The sequence below is a fragment of the Pan paniscus genome, chromosome 1 (assembly GCF_029289425.2).
Source record: "Pan paniscus chromosome 1, NHGRI_mPanPan1-v2.0_pri, whole genome shotgun sequence".
Taxonomy (NCBI): Eukaryota; Metazoa; Chordata; class Mammalia; order Primates; family Hominidae; genus Pan; species Pan paniscus.
In genome coordinates, this window is record NC_073249.2 from 173307906 (window position 1) to 173327533 (window position 19628).

At 57.6% G+C, this 19628-nt stretch overlaps 1 protein-coding gene across 8 annotated transcripts in view; it reads left to right on the forward strand.

The window, feature by feature from the left end:
* The window catches only part of GLIS1 (GLIS family zinc finger 1), a 236628-nt gene that overhangs the window by 212242 nt on the left and 4758 nt on the right, over window positions 1-19628 (forward strand). For 3 of the 8 annotated variants that reach the window (XM_063607417.1, XM_034965511.2, XM_057298819.2), the window contains exons 5-8: window positions 228-389; window positions 5796-5906; window positions 9876-10008; window positions 15852-16008. In XM_063607417.1, the coding sequence (XP_063463487.1) occupies window positions 228-389; window positions 5796-5906; window positions 9876-10008; window positions 15852-16008 (563 nt within the window). Of the gene's footprint in view, window positions 1-227; window positions 390-5795; window positions 5907-9875; window positions 10009-15851; window positions 18655-19628 lie in introns of those variants that run through there. The other 5 variants (XM_063607422.1, XM_063607426.1, XM_063607420.1 and 2 more) reach the window with 3 other exon arrangements.

The following is a 19628-nucleotide window of genomic DNA, read 5'->3' on the forward strand; positions in this document are numbered from 1 at the left end:
ACGCCCTATTTCTAAGTCAGGGTGCTATTTTTCTGGACTCACCAGGCCTTTCCAGATAAGGCCTGGGCCCTGAGCACTTCATGGGGAGCTGATCCGGAGCTCTCAGAGGCTCCGGCAGGATGGGAGGGGCAGGGGTGCTGGGGCCAGGCAGGCCTGGGGGGTTAGTTTCCATGCAGGGTTGGGGTGCCCACTGGGCTGGGAGTTCCCCTCACCAGCCTCTCCTGCAGTTTGAAGGCTGCAGCAAGGCCTTCTCACGGCTGGAGAACCTCAAGATCCACCTGAGGAGCCACACGGGCGAGAAGCCGTACCTGTGCCAGCACCCGGGTTGCCAGAAGGCCTTCAGCAACTCCAGCGACCGCGCCAAGCACCAGCGCACCCACCTAGACACGGTAGGCCCAACAGGCAGAGGCCCAGGGCGGGGTGGAGGATGGCCGCACACCTGCCACTCATTCAGTGCAGAGCCCCTGCCTTACCCTGTAGCCCCACTGATGTTTGGGGCAGGAGATGCTTGGCAGGGCAGTGGGTCGGATGGCGTCCTCTGCATTCTAGAATGTTTAGCAGTTATCCCTGGCCTCTCTCCACTAGATAGGAGGCAATGTTCCCACTCCCAGTCGCAACAACCAAAACTCTCTGATGCCAAATGTCCCCGGGGGTGAGGGGAGGCAAACCTGCCCCAGTTAAGAAGCAATGCTTTGGCCTGTGGGTACCAGCCTGGGCACCAGAGCCGTGCACAGCCTCATGGAGAGAGCACATTTGCCTTCCTGTGTCCCCTCCCCAGAACCTGTCAGCCACGCCAGAGCAGATTGCTCCCTGCTCTTCCCGTCCCCTCCGTAGACACAGGTCAGAGGCTCTCCAGGGTGGTCTTTTGTCCGTTGAGCCCTGCAGGTGAGGAGCGGAGGTGGGCAGTGCCTAAGACTCCAGGCTCCTGCAGGTGACCCAGGCCTCCAGATACTGGCTCCCTTCCCACCTTCCTTCCCTTGTTTGCACCAGGCACAGGTAACAGCAGCTTTATTCCAATGTCTGCCCAGGCAGCCCTCCATGTGCCGTTAATAGAGCGCTTCCTAAAACTTCACCCCCCAGGATCTCATACAGACCCTGTGCTCTGGGCAGGGGCAGTCACGAAGCCATTTGACAGATTAGGGAAGTGGGACATCTGAGGCCAGTGCCTGCTCACCATCGCACAGCTGGACGGTGGCAGAGCTGACTCAGACCAGGGCCTTACACTAGGCCCTGGGTGAGGGGCACGTGCCTGAGGAGGACCCCAGCCCCCATGTGCTGCAGGAGACTGGGGTCTGCAGCAGAGCCATGTCCGGGCCCCAGGCTGGCTTCTCTATGCTTCCTGCAGGTGTTTGGGGAACTCTGTGGGTCAGAGGCTGGGGGATTTGGGTGGCTGCCCCCCAGCCCGTCCAGTTCACAGATGAGGAGGAAACAGGGGCCCAGGAGGGCAGCTGACCCCTCCAGGGTAAGTTGGAGGCCATGAGACAGCAGAGGTCAGAGCTGAAAGGGCACTTGCAGGTCTCTGATGCCAGCCATTTACCTTAGAGCCGGGAAAACCGAGATCCAGAAAAGATTCAGTGCCCAGAAAACAGCAGGGAAGCAATGTTCTTGGGGCCAGGCCAGGCCCTGGGGGGGACACTCTGTATATCTGGCCCCACAGTCTCACACACACTGCCCCCAGTTTCATCCTGGTGACCAACCAAGATGGGGCCCATTATCCCCATTTCATAAATTGAGACTCAAAGAGACTGAGTCATCTGCCCTGTCCACAGCAGGTGTGTGGCAGAGCTGGGATGCAAACCTGGGCTGGGCCACTCCAGGTCCAGTGCTCTCTGCTGGAAGAGCTGATGCGGCAGGCATCTTGGGGGATGCAACAGAGCAGAGGGGTGAGGGTGGCAAGGAAGGGCCCCATCCCCAACCTGAACCCAACAGTCCTCCCCTTCTCAGCTTCATTGTCACAGGCTGTGCTACGGACATGAAGTGAGGAGCGGTGCTAGCAGATCTCCCTGCCTTTGTCACCTTTTCAGCCCAAGGGGCCCGTGGCACCCTGGCCCAGGTCCTGAGAGGCACGCTCTGTGCCCCAGCACCCCCAGTTATGTCTCCCAGAGGCCACAAGCCAGTGCTGACAGTGCCAGGCCTCCCTGCACCCTCTCCCCACCCTCCCGTGCCTCTTGGGCCACCTTCCCTGACCCTCCTTCTTCCTCCCTCCCTCCTTACTGCATTTCCTGGACCCAGCCCCAAAGCAACAGGCCTCTGGCCCCCACTTGGTGTGTGAACAGAGCCCCAAGGTCTAGGTCAGGCCAGGCCCAGAATGAGCCTGCAGGCTTATCTCAGGCCTTCGTCTCCCCAAGAGGTCCCCTGGAGGCCTGGGAAGTGCAGCCGCCAAGCCCAGCACCCCACTCGGATCCACCTCCCAACATAAACACCGCAGGCAGCTCTGTGTTGCTAGTTTGCTGTCCCAGCACCCGCCCCCAGAGGCCCCTCGGGTCAGGCCCCTCACAGGGCAGGGCCTTGCTTTCCAGAGGGGACCAGCCATGTCCCTAGCTCACCTCTGGCATTGGAGAATGTGGGATTCTCTCCATGGGCGGGAAAGTTTCTCAGAACAGACTGGAGAGGACCAGGCCAGGGTTCTGACCGTGGCCCTGCCTCCTGGTCCTGGAGGTCTGAGGAAAGCCCCTGGCCTCCCTGGGCCTCCTGAGAGGTAAAACCCCTGCTTCAGAGAGCGAGGGAGGTCAGCTGAGGCAGCAGGTGTGAGGCCCCGCACATGGACTGGGCAGCCTTCCCCTGCCTGTCCTCTTACTGATTGGGCACTGACCACATCCTGCCGTGTCCCAGGCTCTCAGTGTGGGGCTCGAGTCCTGAGTGCACAGATCCCCTGAGCGGACTCGAATAAGCCGCTGTCCTGCATGGGGCCTCAGCTTCCCCACTGGGATGATTCTCTCTCCCCTGCCCACTTCACTGGACCATTCGAGGCCACCGAGCAGAGGAGGCATTCTAGCAGAGGCCTGCACACGCTCCCTCCCTCTCCCCGCTGTGGGATCTTGGGCAAAATGTAGGTCTCAGTTTCTTCTTCTGCAAAGCAGGATGAGTCTCATGGGGTGGGTGTGGGCTCAGGGAGATGGCGGATGGCCGGTGCTCAGCACGGGGCCTGCACAGGGGAGCGCTCCCAGCAGAGCTGGCCTCCAAGTGCAGACGGGCAGGGGCTCTGCAGGGCAGACTCACTCGGAGCGTCCTCATTACAGACAGAGGGAGGCCACCCGGCGCTGCAGCCCACATGGCCATTCCAGGCGGAGCTTGGCTGCTGGCTGGGGACGGCCACAGGGTTTCCTGAGGGCTCACGGGGAATGGGGCCTGAGGAATGTTCTACACACGTCAGGCCCTGGAAAAACAAACACAGGGATGGGCCTTGCCGCCCGTTTCCAGGCAAATGTGCCGGCAGACACAGAGCCAGCTTGTTTGCTTTTAGACGAAAGCGAGTGGATTTGTATCAGCATCCCCAAGGGACAGTCCTGGGGCCGGCTCAGGGACAGGGCAGGGCCGTGTGTGTGCCTGGGCACATGTGAACGCACGTGTGTGTGCCGTGCGTGGGTGTGTATGGTGTGGTGTGTGTGTGTGGTGGTGGTGGTTGTTTGTGTGTGTGTGTGTATGGTGTGTGAGAGAGGGAGCCTACCTCTGGGGTGGGGCAGGCTGGGGGCAGCAGGGGCCATCCGCGGCAGGCCTCCGCTCTCCCTCCCAGGCCAACCCCGGCAAGCTTCTCACTGCTGTCTCTCTCTTTTTGCTCTCCTCCGTTTCTTTAATCTGGCAACTCTCCATGGCAGCACCAAGGTATGGTCGTCTCTTTCTGCTTCCCCTCCTCATGAGGTCCCAGGGCCATGGGTACCTCTCCCTGGGTCTGAGGTTGGCCTGGCCTCTCCTTAGTCCAGCAGGGGCAAAGCTGCCTTGAGGTTCTGGGGGCAGTTCCACGTGGGTGTGTCTGGCAGGACACGGCAGTCCCTGGTACTCACTCTGAGAGGTGTCATTTCCTCCAATCCTTCTCCTGTCCCCTGCAGTCCCAGCAGGGCAGAGGCTTCTAAGAGAGCAGAAGCACTAGACGTGTCCATAAAGGGAAGCCTTGTGAGCTTCAAGCCCCAGCAGCGGCCAGAGTCCTCAAGCAAGGTCCTGTGGAAGCCTTGGGAGAGATTGGGATTCAATTAGAGCCACGAGTCCCCTGCCCTGGGTCACTCAGACCTGGGATGAATCAGACAAGTCGCTCCCTGGCTGAGAAGAGGGACACTGAGCAAACCCAGCACATAGGCTAGACAGCGCTCAGGGGGATGCTCTGGCCCGGGGAGGAGGTGGAGGATGCGAGGAGAGCTTGGAGAGGAGGTGGCTGCGGGAGAGCTGAGGAGGTGCTCGTGGTGGGAGGTGTAGGGCCTGCAGTGCCGGGAGATGGCCTGTAGGGCACCAGGGAGCCACAAGGGGTTTCAAAGGCAAGAGCGGGTCTGTGAGAAAGACCTTCCCCTCTGGCTGTGTGTGGGGAGCCTGAGGCCTGGAGGGCAGGGTGGGGCCTGGGCAGGAATTCAGGAGGGGCAGTGGGGATGGATTTGGGGTCCACTTCTTATATTCTGGATGAGCCATGGGGGCCTGAGAGGAAGAGACTTGTCCACTCCCCATGCACAGGGCACAGCCCCCAGCCCCGCCAGACTCCCCAGCCTCCCCAGCCCCCCAGCACCCCCAACCTCCCCAGCCTCCCCGGCTCCCCCACCTCCTAGCCCCCCACCCCTCCAGCCTCCCCAGACTCCCCAGCCTCCCCACCTCCCCAGCTCCCCCGCCCCCAGCCTCCCCAGCCTCCCTACCTCCCCCACCCCCGCCCCCCCAGCCTCCCCACCTCCTCAGCCTGCCCAGCACCCCCAGCCTCCCCAGCGCCCCAGCCCCCCAGCCTCCCCAGCCCCCCACCTCCCCAGCCTCCCCAGCACCCCAGCCTCCCAGCCTCCTTAGCCCCCCACCTCCCCAGCCTTCCCAGCCCCCCACCTCCCCAGCCTCCCCAACACCCCAGCCTCCCCAGCCCCCCACCTCCCCAGCCTCCCCAGCCCCCCCAGCTTCCCCGCCTCCCCAGCCTCCCCAGCCCCCCAGCCCCCAGCCTCCCCACCTCCCCAGCCTCCACCTCCCCAGCCTCCCCAGCCCCCCACCTCCCCAGCCTCCCCAGACTCCCAGCACCCCCAACCTCCACAGCCTCCCCAGCCTCCCCAGCCCTGTGTTCTCAGATCCAGCCATGCTTCCAGCCTCTCACAGCTATTGGCAGGAGGACCTGGTTTCTTGTGGCCCCAAGAGCAGTCCGGTGCCTCTGCACCTACCTGCAAGGTGCGGTCAGTGCCGCCTAGCCTGGCCCTGTGTGGGTGCCCCCTTCCCCTCTCCTCCTCCCCATCTGCAGAGCAGCTGCCTCACTGCACTCCCTGTCTGCTCAATGCTTACTTGCAGCTGTGGGGTCCAAAGGGTGGACTTGGCTCAGAGCCAGGGTCCGACCTGGAAGAACCCTTAGACCTCAGATGGCCCCATTTTTCAGAGAAGAAAGGTGAGACTCAGAGAGGAGAGGCAACTGACCTGAGGTCCCAGGATGGTGGTGGAATGAAGACACAAACCCCTTGCTCTGCTCCCAGGCCAGGCGCCTTCCCCACAGCTGGGCCAGGCTGGCTGAGGCAGAGTACTCTTGGCCTGCAGCCAGCCTCTCGCCTGGTCACCTCCCCACAGCAGGTCACGCAGAAGCACATGTCCCGTAGGGATGGGCCTCACTCACCCCACCCGTGCCCCCCATGTTACAGAAGCCGTACGCCTGTCAGATCCCTGGCTGCTCCAAGCGCTACACAGACCCCAGCTCCCTCCGCAAGCACGTCAAGGCCCATTCAGCCAAAGAGCAGCAGGTGCGTAAGAAGGTAAGCCAGCCCTCCTCATCTGGCCTCCTCCCACCTCGCAGCCGCCTGCACCGCACCAGGCCAGGTGCCCACCCTCAACACATGCATCTGCCCACCCACTCGCCCTGTATGCCACTGTTCGTCCATCCGTTCGTCCGTCCGTCCACCTCCCACCTGCCCTTAGTGTCTCTGCTGATCCACAGCCCTTCCTTCCACACCCCCAGCTGGCCCTTTACCACCCACAGACTGCCCACCAGCTCCTCGCCCCATGCATCTGTGCACCTCCCACGGCTTGTGTGATAAACACATGATGTCCAGCCTTGTGCTGGGCACGGAAGATGCAGAAATGAAAAAGCACGTCCCCGCTTTCAGTGTCCTGGCAGGCGACAGCAGACACAAAGAAATGATTCTACCTCATGTCATTAAGATGGCGAGAGAGATGTGCAGAGAAAAGTCAGGGCACAGATGAGGGGACCTTAGCCCCTCTGGGTGGGAGCAGGAAGGTCTGTGGAGGAAGTGGCGTCAGTCATGGGTGCAGTGTTTAGGGGTGTGCGCGCGGAGTGGGCCCGCGGTGCTTGCCTCCGCTGGCTCTGCACCCAGGCACGTGCCTTTGGGCTTCAGGTTCCTCAGCCATCAGAGGGGACAACAAAGGACTTGCTTTAGACAGCTGCGGTCAGGAGTAAATGACAGTTTATGCTGAGGGTTTAGAACTGTACCTGGCACAAATTTAAAAGTTCAAAACAGAAATTGGTGTATGTGTTCATTGGTCTTGAGGAAGGACTAAGTGTTGGGCCGGTGAATTCAGAAGAACGCTCCCCAGAGTGACTGGCGCTGAGAGGGCTGAAGCCTGAAGCCCAGTGTGTGCAGGATCAGTGGCCAAGCAGCGCAGTGAGGAGAGGTGGTGTGGGCAGGGCTATGTCCAGGGCACAGTGGGTGCCATCGAGAGGTCTTAAGCAGAGCAGGGACATGGCACCTTGAGAGGTAACCCTGAGGGCCATGTAGAAAATGGGTTGAGGATGCTGTTTTGGACGAGCCGTGTGTGAGTTCCTGAGGGGACTGGGCCATGGCAGGAGGGACAGGACTGCAGCTGGGGGCAGAGCCCACCTGGCTGGGTTAACTCACACCTGCACTCCCATGGAACTCCAGGGCCAGGGAGTGAGGGTCCTTGAGTGCCAGGGAGGGTGTGGGAGTGAAAGAAACACCAGGGGCCAACTCAGGGACACTGGCATGACAGAGGAGGACAGAGTGGGAAGATCGCATTTATTGGTTCAACCAGATTTACAGAGCACCTACTGTATTCCAAGCATTGTTCTGTGAACTGTGGACACTGCCAGGAATGAAATAGCAGAGGCCTGCAGGCTGGAGGAAGCAGCTGCCTCAGGCCCTGGGATAGGGAGACAGCAATGGGGTGCTGGGAGCAAGGGGCCTCAGTGGGAAAGAAGATGGGAGGGGACCGCCAGGCTTGGGAAGTTGGTCTCCAGCCTGCAGGCAGTGGGGAGCATTGGAAGCTGTGGAGCAGAGAGGGACGTGGTCAAATCCTGCGCCATGAGCTTTCTGGTGAAACACCACCTCCATGTTCCCTGAGGAGGGAGGGGATGTGCTTTAGCCCAGGTGCCTCTGAGGCTCAGGCACTGTACCTGGGGCTTCATATCCTGTATCTCATTTAGGCCTCACTATAGCCCTAGCTCCCCAGCTACTCGGAAGGCTGAGGTGGGAGGATCATTTGAGCCCAGGAGTTGGACTGCACACCAGCCTGAGTGACAGAGCAAGACCCTGTCTCAAAAAAAAAAAAGAAAAAAAAAGAAAAGAAACCACAGCCGTAGGTGTGGGCACTGTAATTCCCATTTTATTTTATTTTTAGAAACAAAGTCTCACTCTGTCACCCAGGCTGGAATACAGTGGCACGATCATGGCTCATGGCAGCCTCCAACTCCTGGGCTCAAGTGATCCTCCTGCCTCAGCCTCCTGAGTAGCTGGGACTACAGGCATGCTTACTGCTCCTGGCTTTTTTTTAATATTTTTTTTTGTAGAGATAGAGGTTTCACTTTGTTGTCCAGGCTGGTTTCAAACTCCTGACTTCAAGTAATCCTTCCACCTTGGCCTCCCAAAATGTGGGGATTAGAGTCATGAAACACTCATTTTAGAGATGGAGAAACTAAGGCTCAGAGAGTTAACAAACCAGCCCAGCATCATGCACCCCAGAAGTGCCAGAGCCAGGGTCCATCCCAGACCTGTCTGCTTCCAGGGCCTGAGCTCCATTCACTGCTCTCAGGTTGAGGGCCTGAGTGGGGACAGGGAATGGCCCAGGCTCTAGCAGACTGGAGCTCCACACCAGGGAGGCTTCTGTCCCAAGCGGACCAGTGCCTGAGGACCAGAATCCTGTCCTGGCTTTCCCAGGCCCCATGCTTGGCTCGCACTGAGCCCCCGGGGACTTGGGGCCACAGATCTGCAAACTTCCCAACAATAAGCATCCATTAAGAGCCATCAGGGATGATGTATCTTTCTGGGTAAAGCGACCCTTGTATTATGACAAGTCCTTGGCAGCCCTGCTGCGTTTCAGAGAAAATTAGAAATGCTTTTCTTCCTTAATTCTCCTCTCCTGCTGCTCCTAATCCGATCGACATTGCGGTCTACAAGAACATGCCTTGGCTCTCTTTTGCCAGAAACTTAATTTACATGGAAAACAGCTGCTGGGTCAGGGAGCCAAGAGCCCATCTCGAGGCTGGGCATGCCTTCTCCAAGCCTGGGCCTGGCCCTGTTGTCTTAGGAGGGCAGAAAAGCCCTCAGGGCTGACTCTCAGCTGCTGTGTGATGTGGGGCAGGGCTCTCACCTTCTCTGGGTCTGTTTTGTCCTGGGGAAGATGAGCATTTGGCTGAGCCAAGCTTTGGGATTTCCCTGAGAGAAGGGGCCCTTCCCAGGTGCCTGCCCCAGTCATCACCCAATGTCCTGAAGGCCTCACCCTGTTTCCATCCTGGCTCTGGAAGATGTTCTGAGGTGACTGTCTGGGAACAGCCAAGGGTTGTTGGCCAAAGATTTGCTTGGGTTACTGGGTGCACCCCAGCCCAGGCTCACCCTTAGCCAAGGGACCTCAAGTCTATATACTGATCCATCGTGCCCACGATGGGGTGACCAGATGGGGCTCGGCCAGCTGGAGCTCAGCCACCCCTACTACAGCACTTCCAAAGCATGCCCCCAGCCATCGTCACTCTGTGTCATTACTCCTCATGGCAGCCTGGGGTGAGGCGTGACTGTTGCTGCTTATTACAGGCTGGGTAGGCAAGACCCAGAGAGGTTATGTTATTTGTCCAGCATTACACAGGGAGTAAGAAGAGGTAGGATGGGATCCAAGCCCAGCTCTTCATCCCTAGCCCTGAACTATTTCCACTGAACCTTGTACCAAGAAGGAAGAAAGAAAGAGCTGGGGGGGTGGGGGTTGGGGGAGGCTGACTGCACACCTATTGCGCTTTATTCCTACCGCGTCCAATTACCGGTGCGGCTGCACAGAACGCACCTGCAGAACTCAGCTACCCATCGGAGGCCACACCTCCCACAGGGTGCTCCCAGCAATGACTGAGTGTGGCAGACCCAGCAGGGACACTGAGGCAGAGTCTTCCTAGGAGGCACTGGACTCCCTGACATCCAGCAGACATTGGCTGCTGAGGACTCCCTGAGTCCCTGTCCCGGAGGCTCCCGCTTGACCCCTTCTCCCTGCCTCCTTCTCTCAGTCCTTGGGCTCTCCCAGCCCATCTAGTTCACAGATGGCATGTCTCCCATTTAAATCCTTGCATGTTGAATCCCATCTTGGCATCTGCTTCTCAAAGGACCTGGACTAACAACATCTTCACGATGTACACAGTCAGCCCATTTCACAGATGGGGAACTGAGGCACAGTTCTTTCTGCAGTCCTTTCTGCCCTGTCCCCTAACGTGAGGGTTGCTGGTGGGCAGGGGTCTCACACTAACACCTCCTTTCCCTCTGCTTGCTCCCCAGCTGCATGCGGGCCCTGACACCGAGGCCGACGTCCTGACCGAGTGTCTGGTCCTGCAGCAGCTCCACGCGTCCACACAGCTGGCTGCCAGCGACGGCAAGGGTGGCTGTGGCCTGGGCCAGGAGCTGCTCCCAGGTACGTGTGCGGGGAGGCAGGGCCAGGGGCGTAGCCCAGGAGGGGCCTTTCTCTGCCCACAGTCAAGGACAAGTGATGCTCAGTGGGCCGCCCACATGGGCATGACTTGTTGCAGGCACTCACTCATCTGGACTTGGTTGCCTCTGCCTCTGGCTCCCTACTTCCAATCCATCTTCTCCCTGCAGCTCGTCTAACTAGGTGGACGTTTCCTTCACATTATTCTGTGGCTCCCCATTGCTCAGGGCATGAAGCCCTCACCCGTCTCAGCCTGGCCTTCAAGGTGTGTGGGGCCTGGGTCCTCCTGGCAGCCTCTTGCCTCCTCCTTGGCATGTTGGATGCAGTTCCCTGAACACTCTCTGCTCCTGCTCCCCCCCACCCCCGGACACTGTCCACACCCAGCCAGCCCTCTTCTCCTACCCTTCATGAAGGTAGCTCCTGCCCTTCCTTCAGGACCCACCTCCTTGTCCCCTCCTCCAGGAAGTCTTCCTCTGGGCTTCGCTCTGCCCCAGTGCTGAGCACTCTGAGCTGTCACTCTACTTCCCATCTGCCCATCTGTCTCCCCCACCAGACTGTGAGTTCCTCAAGGGAGGCTCAGGGTCTGCCTCATTCTGGAGTCACCAGCACCCAGGATGGGGACATGCAGAGCTGGGCTGGGGGAACCCATGGCCCTGCCCCAAGCATCATCAAGAGAGGCTCTGGTGCCCTTGCTGATGGCCCATGCTGCCAGGATCATCCGCAGGGAGGAACCGTCTTCAAGAAGAGCCCATTCTGCCCCTGGCCTTGACTCCTGCTCCAGAGGAGAAAACTGAGGCTCTGAGAGGATAGGAACTTAGCCCAAATCACTTCCAGCTCATCGCTAAACTCTGTGGCCCAGAGATGGGGCCCCCAGAGCCCCTGGGACTCTGCGGGCCCCTCCAACCAGATGCTAAGGGCCTTTGGTCCAGCTGAGGTGGCTTGTCTGTCCCTCCCAGCAGCCGTGGGCCACGGGGCAGGTCTCAGGCCGCAGCAGGAATTCCTGGCTTTGTGGCTTAGGCATCCAGCCCAGATAAGGGCAGCGTGGCCTTTGGATTCCAGCTGACAGTCCTTGCGCTCTACCCCCGACTCCCCTAAAGAAACCACAATATCAGAACAGACTTTCTGCCCACCCTCTGGGATTTCTTGAATTACTCCAACCATTTTCAGCATTTTTTGTTTTCTAATTTTTTATTCTTTCCCCTCAATGTTGAAGTAGCAACAGATTTAAAAATATATCAAAGCACTTGCCAAACAGCCTCAGGAAGAAAAGCCTTTTAGCCTTTCTCATGGGTCCCCCTTTCCAGGGGTCTGTGCTCAGGCAGGTCCACGAGGGCGAGGACACAGGTGGATGGATGCCTGGGGGGAGGGTCTGCACCCTCCTCACGTCTAGCTAGAGGACCCCTCTGTGTGGCTGCTTCTCATAGGGTCAGAATTGCTAAAATGGCAGGGCTGGAAGGGACCGGGGGGCTCATCCAACCCAGGGACGAAGGTATCTCAAGTGCCAGCTCCTAACAAATGGTCATGACAGTGACTACTTGGAGCTCTGTGTTGAGAAGGCCTTGGAAGCTGCTTCCTGATTCAGCCAGAAAGAAAGCTGTTGCGGAGGAGCAGTGCTGCCCCCAGGGCAAAGGTCTTGTACCTACCCCGTCAGTTTTACCTTGGGAAGACTCAGGCCTGGGCAGGAGAAGGAATCACCTAAGGTCATCCAGAGAAGTCAGCAGCCAGTCCAGGCTGCAAGCCTGTTCTCCCAGATGCCGGCCTCAGGCTTGTCCCAGCGAGAAGGGACAGGGCCAGCAGTTACCATCTCTTGAGCACCTGCTTGGGCCACTGACTTCACAAATATCCTCTCGTTCAATCCCCAACTACGCTGTGCAGTAGGATGTGAAACCCATGCTACGGATGAGAAACAGAATCAGCTGAGTCCTCATCATCACAGATTGGAGGAGCCACTCCTGCTGAAGCTACTGCCCTTGTTCTGTGACAATAAGTGGTATCTTCCCTGCTTTGAGCCTCAGTTTCCCTCCCAGGCACTGAGGGATCTCATCTGCTATGAGAACAAATGTGATCATGGATGCGGTCACTTATATAAACCGTATGTGACTGATCATCTTACTGTTATTGTTGTTTATGGTGAGCAAGAAGAATGACTATGTACTCGTCCACCTTACAATCATGCACAGCCAGCACATATTGACTGTGTGCCAGGTGCTGCTCCAGGGACTGTGCGTGGACATCACTGCCATCATCCTCACGTCGGCCTCAGAAGGCACACGCAAGCCACAGCTAGCAGGTGGCAGAGGCAGGATTGGAACCCAGACCATCTGTGCAGGCTGTCCTCTTAACCAGAGCCCGCACCTCCCTGCTGCTAGTGCTGCTCCTCTGCTATACTGAGCACCTGCTGTCTGCCAGGCCCGGTGCTGGCCCTGTCCTCGAGCTGCTTCCAGTGCAGCGGGGAGGGCAGGACCAGCCAGGTGAAGCCCGGGGTCCTGGATCCCCTAGGATCCGGCCTGCTGGGTTCTTCTGCAGGCTGCAGGGCAGATGGCTGAGAAGGGAACAGATGTTAGGGCCAGAGGTTAAGCGCTCACGGCTGATGATTGATGACACAGCTTTACAGCCTGAAGTGGTGCGTTTTGGGGAGAGCCCATCAGGCCCCGTGGCGTCCCCACTTCCGCTGCCCCTCGCAGTCCCATGGTTCCTTCATTCCCATCTGCTGTTCGCTGACATGGTCAGCATCTCTAGTTCACACACTCGGTCACCCACCCTGTGTCCGTCCTTGGTGTGGAGGCTGGACAGGCAGGGACCTGGCCCCGGGGCAGGGGCAAGGGCAGGGGACTGAGTCAGGGAGGATTAGCAGAGTCCAGAACAGAGGGAAGAGGGTGAGGGACGAGCTGCAGAGGGAGACACCAAATTTCCATTGTCCAATTGCAGGACGCTCCGTCAAGTAGGGACCAGTTCTCTTCTGCACAGGAGACCCCCCACCCAACCCCCGGGAGCTTATCTGCCAGGCCCATCCTGAGCAGATCCAGGGTAATGTGATGGGCAGTGAGGACTTGAGAAGCATGAGGTCAGCGTGGCTGAGGAAGAAGGTGCAGGATCGATCAGGATTCTAAGCCTTCCCAGCTGTCAGGCCCCCAAATTGGTTCAAGATGGCAGGCGAAGAGGTGCTAAGGAGAGTGGTGAGTGGCTCAAAGTGTGGGCAGCTCCTCGCCGGGCTCCCTCCACAAACACCGCTTGAGACACCTTCCCCCAAGCTGGGGAGGGAGGCAGTGGCTGGACAGACAGGTGGTGCTAGGCCTGGGAGCAGAGTCCTAGAGGCAGGGAGCGGTAAGGACGGTGGCCCAGAGCCCCCGGGTCTCACAGCAGCCAGCAGTGATGCCTGCACCAGAGCCGAGGCCTCAGCTGGGTATCCAGACCATCACCTGAGCTGGAGCCACTCCTAGCCCTGGCCTCAAGTGGACTTTCTCTCTCTGCTGCTTGGAAGAGGGGCCTGATGAGCCGCCTACTCTGTGACTTTGGACAAGTCATTCAACTTGTTAATATTTAGTTTCCTCATCTTAAAATGGAATATATTATGTTCCCCACTGACATTTGTCAAGCTGGTTAAACTAGATAATGTGGAAAGACAGTGTGGCACATAGTATGTTTTTAATTAATGGTAGTTATTTTGATAGTTGAATCTCACATGATGTAACGTAACGTAGGGTGCTTGCAGCTTTAACTCCAGGCCAGGAGTTGCAAACTGTTTGGCCTCATAGGCAAAGGGGCACTTTTTGGTGGTGGTGGTGGTGGTGCTTTGTTTTTTGTTTTTTGTTTTTTTTTTTGAGATGGAGTCGCCCAGGCTGGAGTGTGGTGGCACCATCTCGGCTCACTGCAACCTCCGCCTTTCGGGTTGAAGCCATTCTCCTGCCTCAGCCTCCCAAGTAGCTGGGATTACAGGTGCATGCCACCATGCCTGACTAATTTTTGTATTTTTGGTAGAGACAGGGTTTCGCCATGTTGGCCAGGCTGGTCTCGAATTCCTGGCCTTAAGTGATCCTCCCGCCTCGGCCTCCCGAAGTGCGGGGATTACAGGCTTGTTTTTTTTTTTTAACGGTTTCCATGTGAAGGTCTTTCTGGGATGTGTGCTCTCGCCTTTGCCACAGGCCCTGCTGCTCCCCTTGTTAATCCGTGCAGTTTCATTTATTTTGCTCCCCGCCATGCTGCCTGAGGCACTGAGCTTGCCGTCCCTGCCACAGCCCTGCTCGGTTCCCTGCAACAGCCTCCTGAATTGCAGGCCTGGGCCAAAGGGGCCAGCCTGGGATGAGCTAGCCTTGGAACCCCAACCAACTGAGAAGGTAAAAGTTTCCCTTACCCCATCCATGAAAGGAGACTGGTGTGTTCTCAGATTGGTCCTTCTGGTGTAATAAGAGCACTGGTCTGGATCCATGGTAACCAGAGTGCTTATTCAGCATGTAACAGCTGCCCTGGTGCACACTGGCCAATCAGAATGGACACCACATCAGTGCAGCCCCAGGCTAGCCCCCAGGTCACACAGAGTCCATCAGTGCAGCCCCGGGCTAGCCCCCAGGTCACACAGAGTCCTCCCAGGGCATCTGCTGGATGCATGGATTTCAGAAAAAATGATGTCAATTGCTATTAAAATAAACATGGCCAGATTGAAAAAGGGATGCAAAACTGGCCACTCCCTAGAGAGATGAGCCCCGGAGAAGCCAGAGCGAGGCTGGAGGAGGCCTGGGCTCCATTCTGGGTGTAATGGCCTGGAGTGCAGGGGTCAGGTGCATTCTTTTTTTTTTTTTTTTTTTTTTTTTTAGATAAAATAGGGAACATCAAAAACTTACAACTCTTGCCATGTCTTTCTTAGGCTCCAGTCCCAGAGTAGGAGTTTATTTCCTACTCTGATTAGGGTTTCTTGGTGAAGGCATTTTGGGAGTGCTGGGCTCAGTAACTCCAAACCCTAGTTGGGTCCCTGGAGCAACGTCTGACTCTGACCTAGTGTCCCCCATTGATTTATTAGCCTCCCTGTCTTAACAAGGGTAAGACTTTAGGGGGTAAAAGGTGATAAAAGGTGGCATCACCCTGCAGGTGTCTTCTGAAGGTTTAGAATCTGAGACTAGAATGAGGCTGACTCCTCTCCTCAGTTGGGACCCTTGTTCAGTGTACCACCCATACAACCGTCCATGGCAGCCCTTCTCAGAGGTCTCCCAGGCCAGCTGCCACTCAGCTAGTGCAGTCATCTCTCTTTGGAAGCCTTCACAGTGGACACCCCAGCTCTGCTTGCATATCTCTGGGGGAGGTAGTTATTCTGTGCAAGGGCAGCCCATTGCCCTGCAGCAGCACTGCCTGTTAGAAGGCACTGCCAAGCCCTGGGCTGCTGTCTACTCTCAAGCTTCTCTCCATTCCTGGGTCTCTGTCTGCTTCGGGGCCACACATAACAAGCCTCTTCTTTTCCAGAACAGCATCACAGAGATTTGAGGCAGCCTGCCCTATACATGCCCCCATCTCAGAACACACACACACACACACACACACACACACACACACACCCTAAGCATCCCACGCCTCTGACAGCCCCTTGCCAGTCCACCTCTGCTATCAGGGTGAGCCCCAGCCCTGGACACAGCTCTTTAGCCAGGGCCTGCAAGGCTGAACTGAGTGGAGTGGGGCCAGCACCTCCCTCATTGGGGCCCCTAAACTTCCAGTGATACAACGTTGTTCATTTTCCCTCTTGTCTTTATTTCTCCATCATCAGGCACACACAGCTCCTGGGCCATCACAACCATCTCTAGGGAGTGGCCAGAGTCCAGTGAGCCTTGTTTGATTCCCTGCAGGTGTGTATCCTGGCTCCATCACCCCCCATAACGGACTTGCATCGGGCCTCCTGCCCCCAGCGCACGACGTACCTTCCAGGCACCACCCGCTGGATGCCACCACCAGTTCCCACCACCATCTGTCCCCTCTGCCCATGGCTGAGAGCACCCGGGATGGGTATGTACACCAGGCCAGTCCTCCTCCAGGGGCAACAAGGGGGGATCTCGGGGGGAGGCAGGGAGAGCAGGTGTCCCGCACTATCTATCTGCTTGTTACTGATAATGAAAATAGCCAACCTTCAGGGAACACTGACTGCAGACTGCATTCCACACACTTTGTGTGCATGATTCCGTTGGTGCCTGCAGTAACTCTGAGTAGACCATACTGGCTTCTGAATGCCTCACTTCATGCAGCTCCTTCTCCCTACTGGAGGACCCTGGGAAAATGCTGTGGCCCCTCCCAGCGACCCCTGCATTCTGGGCTGCCACACGCAGAATGGAACCCAGGCCTCCTCGGGGCCTCACTCTGGCGTCTCCTTGCCTCATCTGTGCATTTGGGAGCAGACTGCCCACTGCGCGCACTCCACAGATGCTGGTCTGGGCCCCACACCCACCTCCAGCCACTGCAGCTGGGGCATTGCCCGGCCTGCAGGGGCTGCCTGGGAGCCTTTACTTCAGGATCACTGTGGAGAGGGGCAGCCTCTTCCTGCGCCCAGTGTGGTTCTCATTGTGGCCACTTAATTGACTGGAAATGGTGAATGTGTTAATTGCTGGACCATGATCTGCCAAAATCTGTTTTTCTTGCAAATGAGCAGAGGGAGGCCTCACAGCCCCACCCTCCTGCCCTCCCTGCTGTTTTTTGCTGATCACCTTGTCCCCGCAGACCTGGCCCCAGCACCTTCCTCCTTCCCTGCCCTTCCTCCTCCTGGCTACAGCCTTGGCCATGGCCTGCCTGCGCCTGGGGCCAGCCTGGCTTCATCGCCACATTTGTGGCCCACTGCTCTTATTATTACTGGGCTCCTCCTGCCATTCATTCACCCATTCATTCGGTGTTCAATTATGGAGCCCCTGTGGGCAGGCCCTGGGCCCAGTGCTGGTGCCTCGGATGACTCTGGCCCTGGAGATGCTTACTGTGAGAGGGAGACCTACCACACAGGGGGCCAGTGGTGTGCGGCAAGGAAGCAGAAGGGCTGTGGAGCCCAGAGGAGAGCCCAGTGGGGTGTGGCTTCCAGGAGGGTGTCAGGGAAGGCTTCCTGGAGGAGGTGAGGCTGGAGTTGGATGAGTGGAGAAGCTGGGAGGAAGGAGTAGCAAGAGTGAAGGTAGGCATGGTGAGAGCTTGGGGTGTTCTGGGAAGCAGGAGTCATTGTGTGGGGTGACGAACTTGGGAGAGATGTCGCCAGGTCCAGATCCCAAGGCCTGGGATGAGACTCGACCTGAAGAGTGTTGAGCAGTGATGTGATCAGGTTTGGGGATGAGGACGCAGGGCGGCATTGCAGGGTGGGGTGGACTGTGCGGCACCGGACAGACAGCATCCCAAGCCAGGGCCCGGTTCAGGCTGGGGAGGGGGAGCCCGGAAGGCAGAGGAAGGCAGTGGTGGCACAGAGGCAGCGGGAGTAGGAAATCCGAGCTGGGCAGGGAGAGGAGGAGGCCTCAGGGATGAGCTGGCGGTCCAGAGGGGCTGCTGACAGGCAGGGGAAGATTGTGGCTGTGAGTGTGAGCAGAGAGCCATGAAGAGGCAGCCTGAAGGGGGTGCAAAGGGGGACCCAGAAAACCGGGCCCTCCTTGAGCCTCAGCTGCTGCTTCTGTGAAAGGCATTATAAGGCCCTCCCTGAGGAAGGTGGTGAGGGCCGTACACACGCCTGACACTGTGTGCCTCACCTGGCACAGGCTCCGCTACGATGGTCCCCGCCCCCACCCATAGCTGCTCAGGCCACCCGCTCACCCACCAACCAGCCGAAAAACATCTCCAACCAAAGGAAAATAAACCACGAAGGCCGTTCGCTGCTTGGGCCCGTGCACTCTGCTCCGCCTCATTCATCACCTGCCTGCCGCCTGCATAAGTGCCCGTCAAGAATTCTACAGTGAGAAGCAGAGTGATGACAAGACGGGACCCCCGCCTGCCCACCCCTGCCTGCGGGTAGGAGCCTCGGGTCCAGCTGCAGGAGAGAAGCGTCCTCGTGCCTGACACCAGGCCCAGGCCCAGCGTGAATGGGTTTCTTTTTTCATCCCCTGAGAAGAGAGTGGGGAAAGGGCCTTCAGCCTCCACTTCCTGCCAAAGTCAACAAGGAACGGCCACTCGTGGCTCCCCAGTGGTTTGCTGGGACGTTTAAATAGCTTGACAGAATTATCTGATTCACTCAAAAATATGCTAAGAGGGCCTGACTTCATGACCAAATTTATTTACCCTGGCTCAGAGAAGACGCCGAATAGGGTATTTTTTTTCCCAGCCTTGTGCGAGGTATGAAGCCCTCAGTCTGCCAGGCTAGTGAGGTTTTATATTAATTTTTATAGGTTCCAGTTGAAGCAAAAATATTTGATTTAGGAATCATTTGCATGACTCAGAGGAGGAGCTCCAGAAGATCTTTTTTGCCTTTTAAAGAGTTCAGGTAGAGCAGCATAGCCTCAGGCGTCATGTCTGCTGTGGAGAGAGTTGTGTTCTGTTTAATTTCACTGGCTGTGAAGGTGGCAAATGTGAATTTATGGTGGAGTGAGACAGGAAAAACAAACTTTTGAAAACACATGTTTTTTCCCCTTCATATCTGGTTCATCTTAATCCTGCAATGCTGTTAATCTCTGGGATTTGCAACTGAGAGATTCAGAAACTCATTTATTAGTGTCATTGGTTGTTCGCTGTGCGCCAGGCCCAGCGCTGGGCACCGGGTGACCGAGAAGGGCCAAGACCTGGCCCTCCCTACAGGGGCTTCAGGAAACCAGGGGAGGGCTGGGTTGTGGGTGCCCAGATGGGATGGGGATAAGGCAGCCACCACACAGCAGGCCTGCAGGAAGCAGGAGCCACTCCCTGGCCAGGCCCCAGCCCAGCTTCAGCCAGGAGAACTGGTCATGAGAACACACAGCTCGTGCACAGCTGTCCACGGTTTCTAGTGCATAGAGGAAGACACTGTCCCACTTGATCACCCCATAAGACAGACCTAAAAATAATGATGATGATAATGATAATTTATTCCTGGAGGTGTGATGGGGATTCAGCTCATGAACTTAAAACAGTGACAGGGACCCACAGTGTATCAGTGGCTGGGCCAGGGACCCAGCACCGAGGCCCTGCTTCCCCTGTCCTCAGGGAGCTCACAGTGACGGGGGCCCCACACGTGTGGATGATGACAGCAGACTGGAGGGGCAGTGGAGGGGCTGCCAACGTTGGAGGGAGCAGAGAGGAACTTGGCACGGCACAGATGCAGAGACCCCAGCCTCTGTCCAAATCTGCTTTCCCCATTTCCAGATAGCCCTGCTTCCTTCAGAGAGGCACTGATCTGTTTGTCAATACTTGGTGTCTCAGAGGGTGGGCAAGGGTCAGGAGGTCACCTGGAGCTGTGACATTGAATTCGCTGTATATTTTAATGTGGATGGTCCAACAAGCCACAAATCCAGACAAGAAAACGGGGACTCCGAGCTCTCACTGTCTCCCTGTTTCTGCCATGTACATAAATGCTTTACAGGCTGGGAGCCTTCAGCCTTGTCCCCAGAGCCCCCAAGCCATTGATCCCAAAGTCATTTTAGCCCCTGTGAACGGGGCCTAGGGGCTTAGGAAGGTAGTGTGAGAAGGGAACCTGGCCTGCAGCA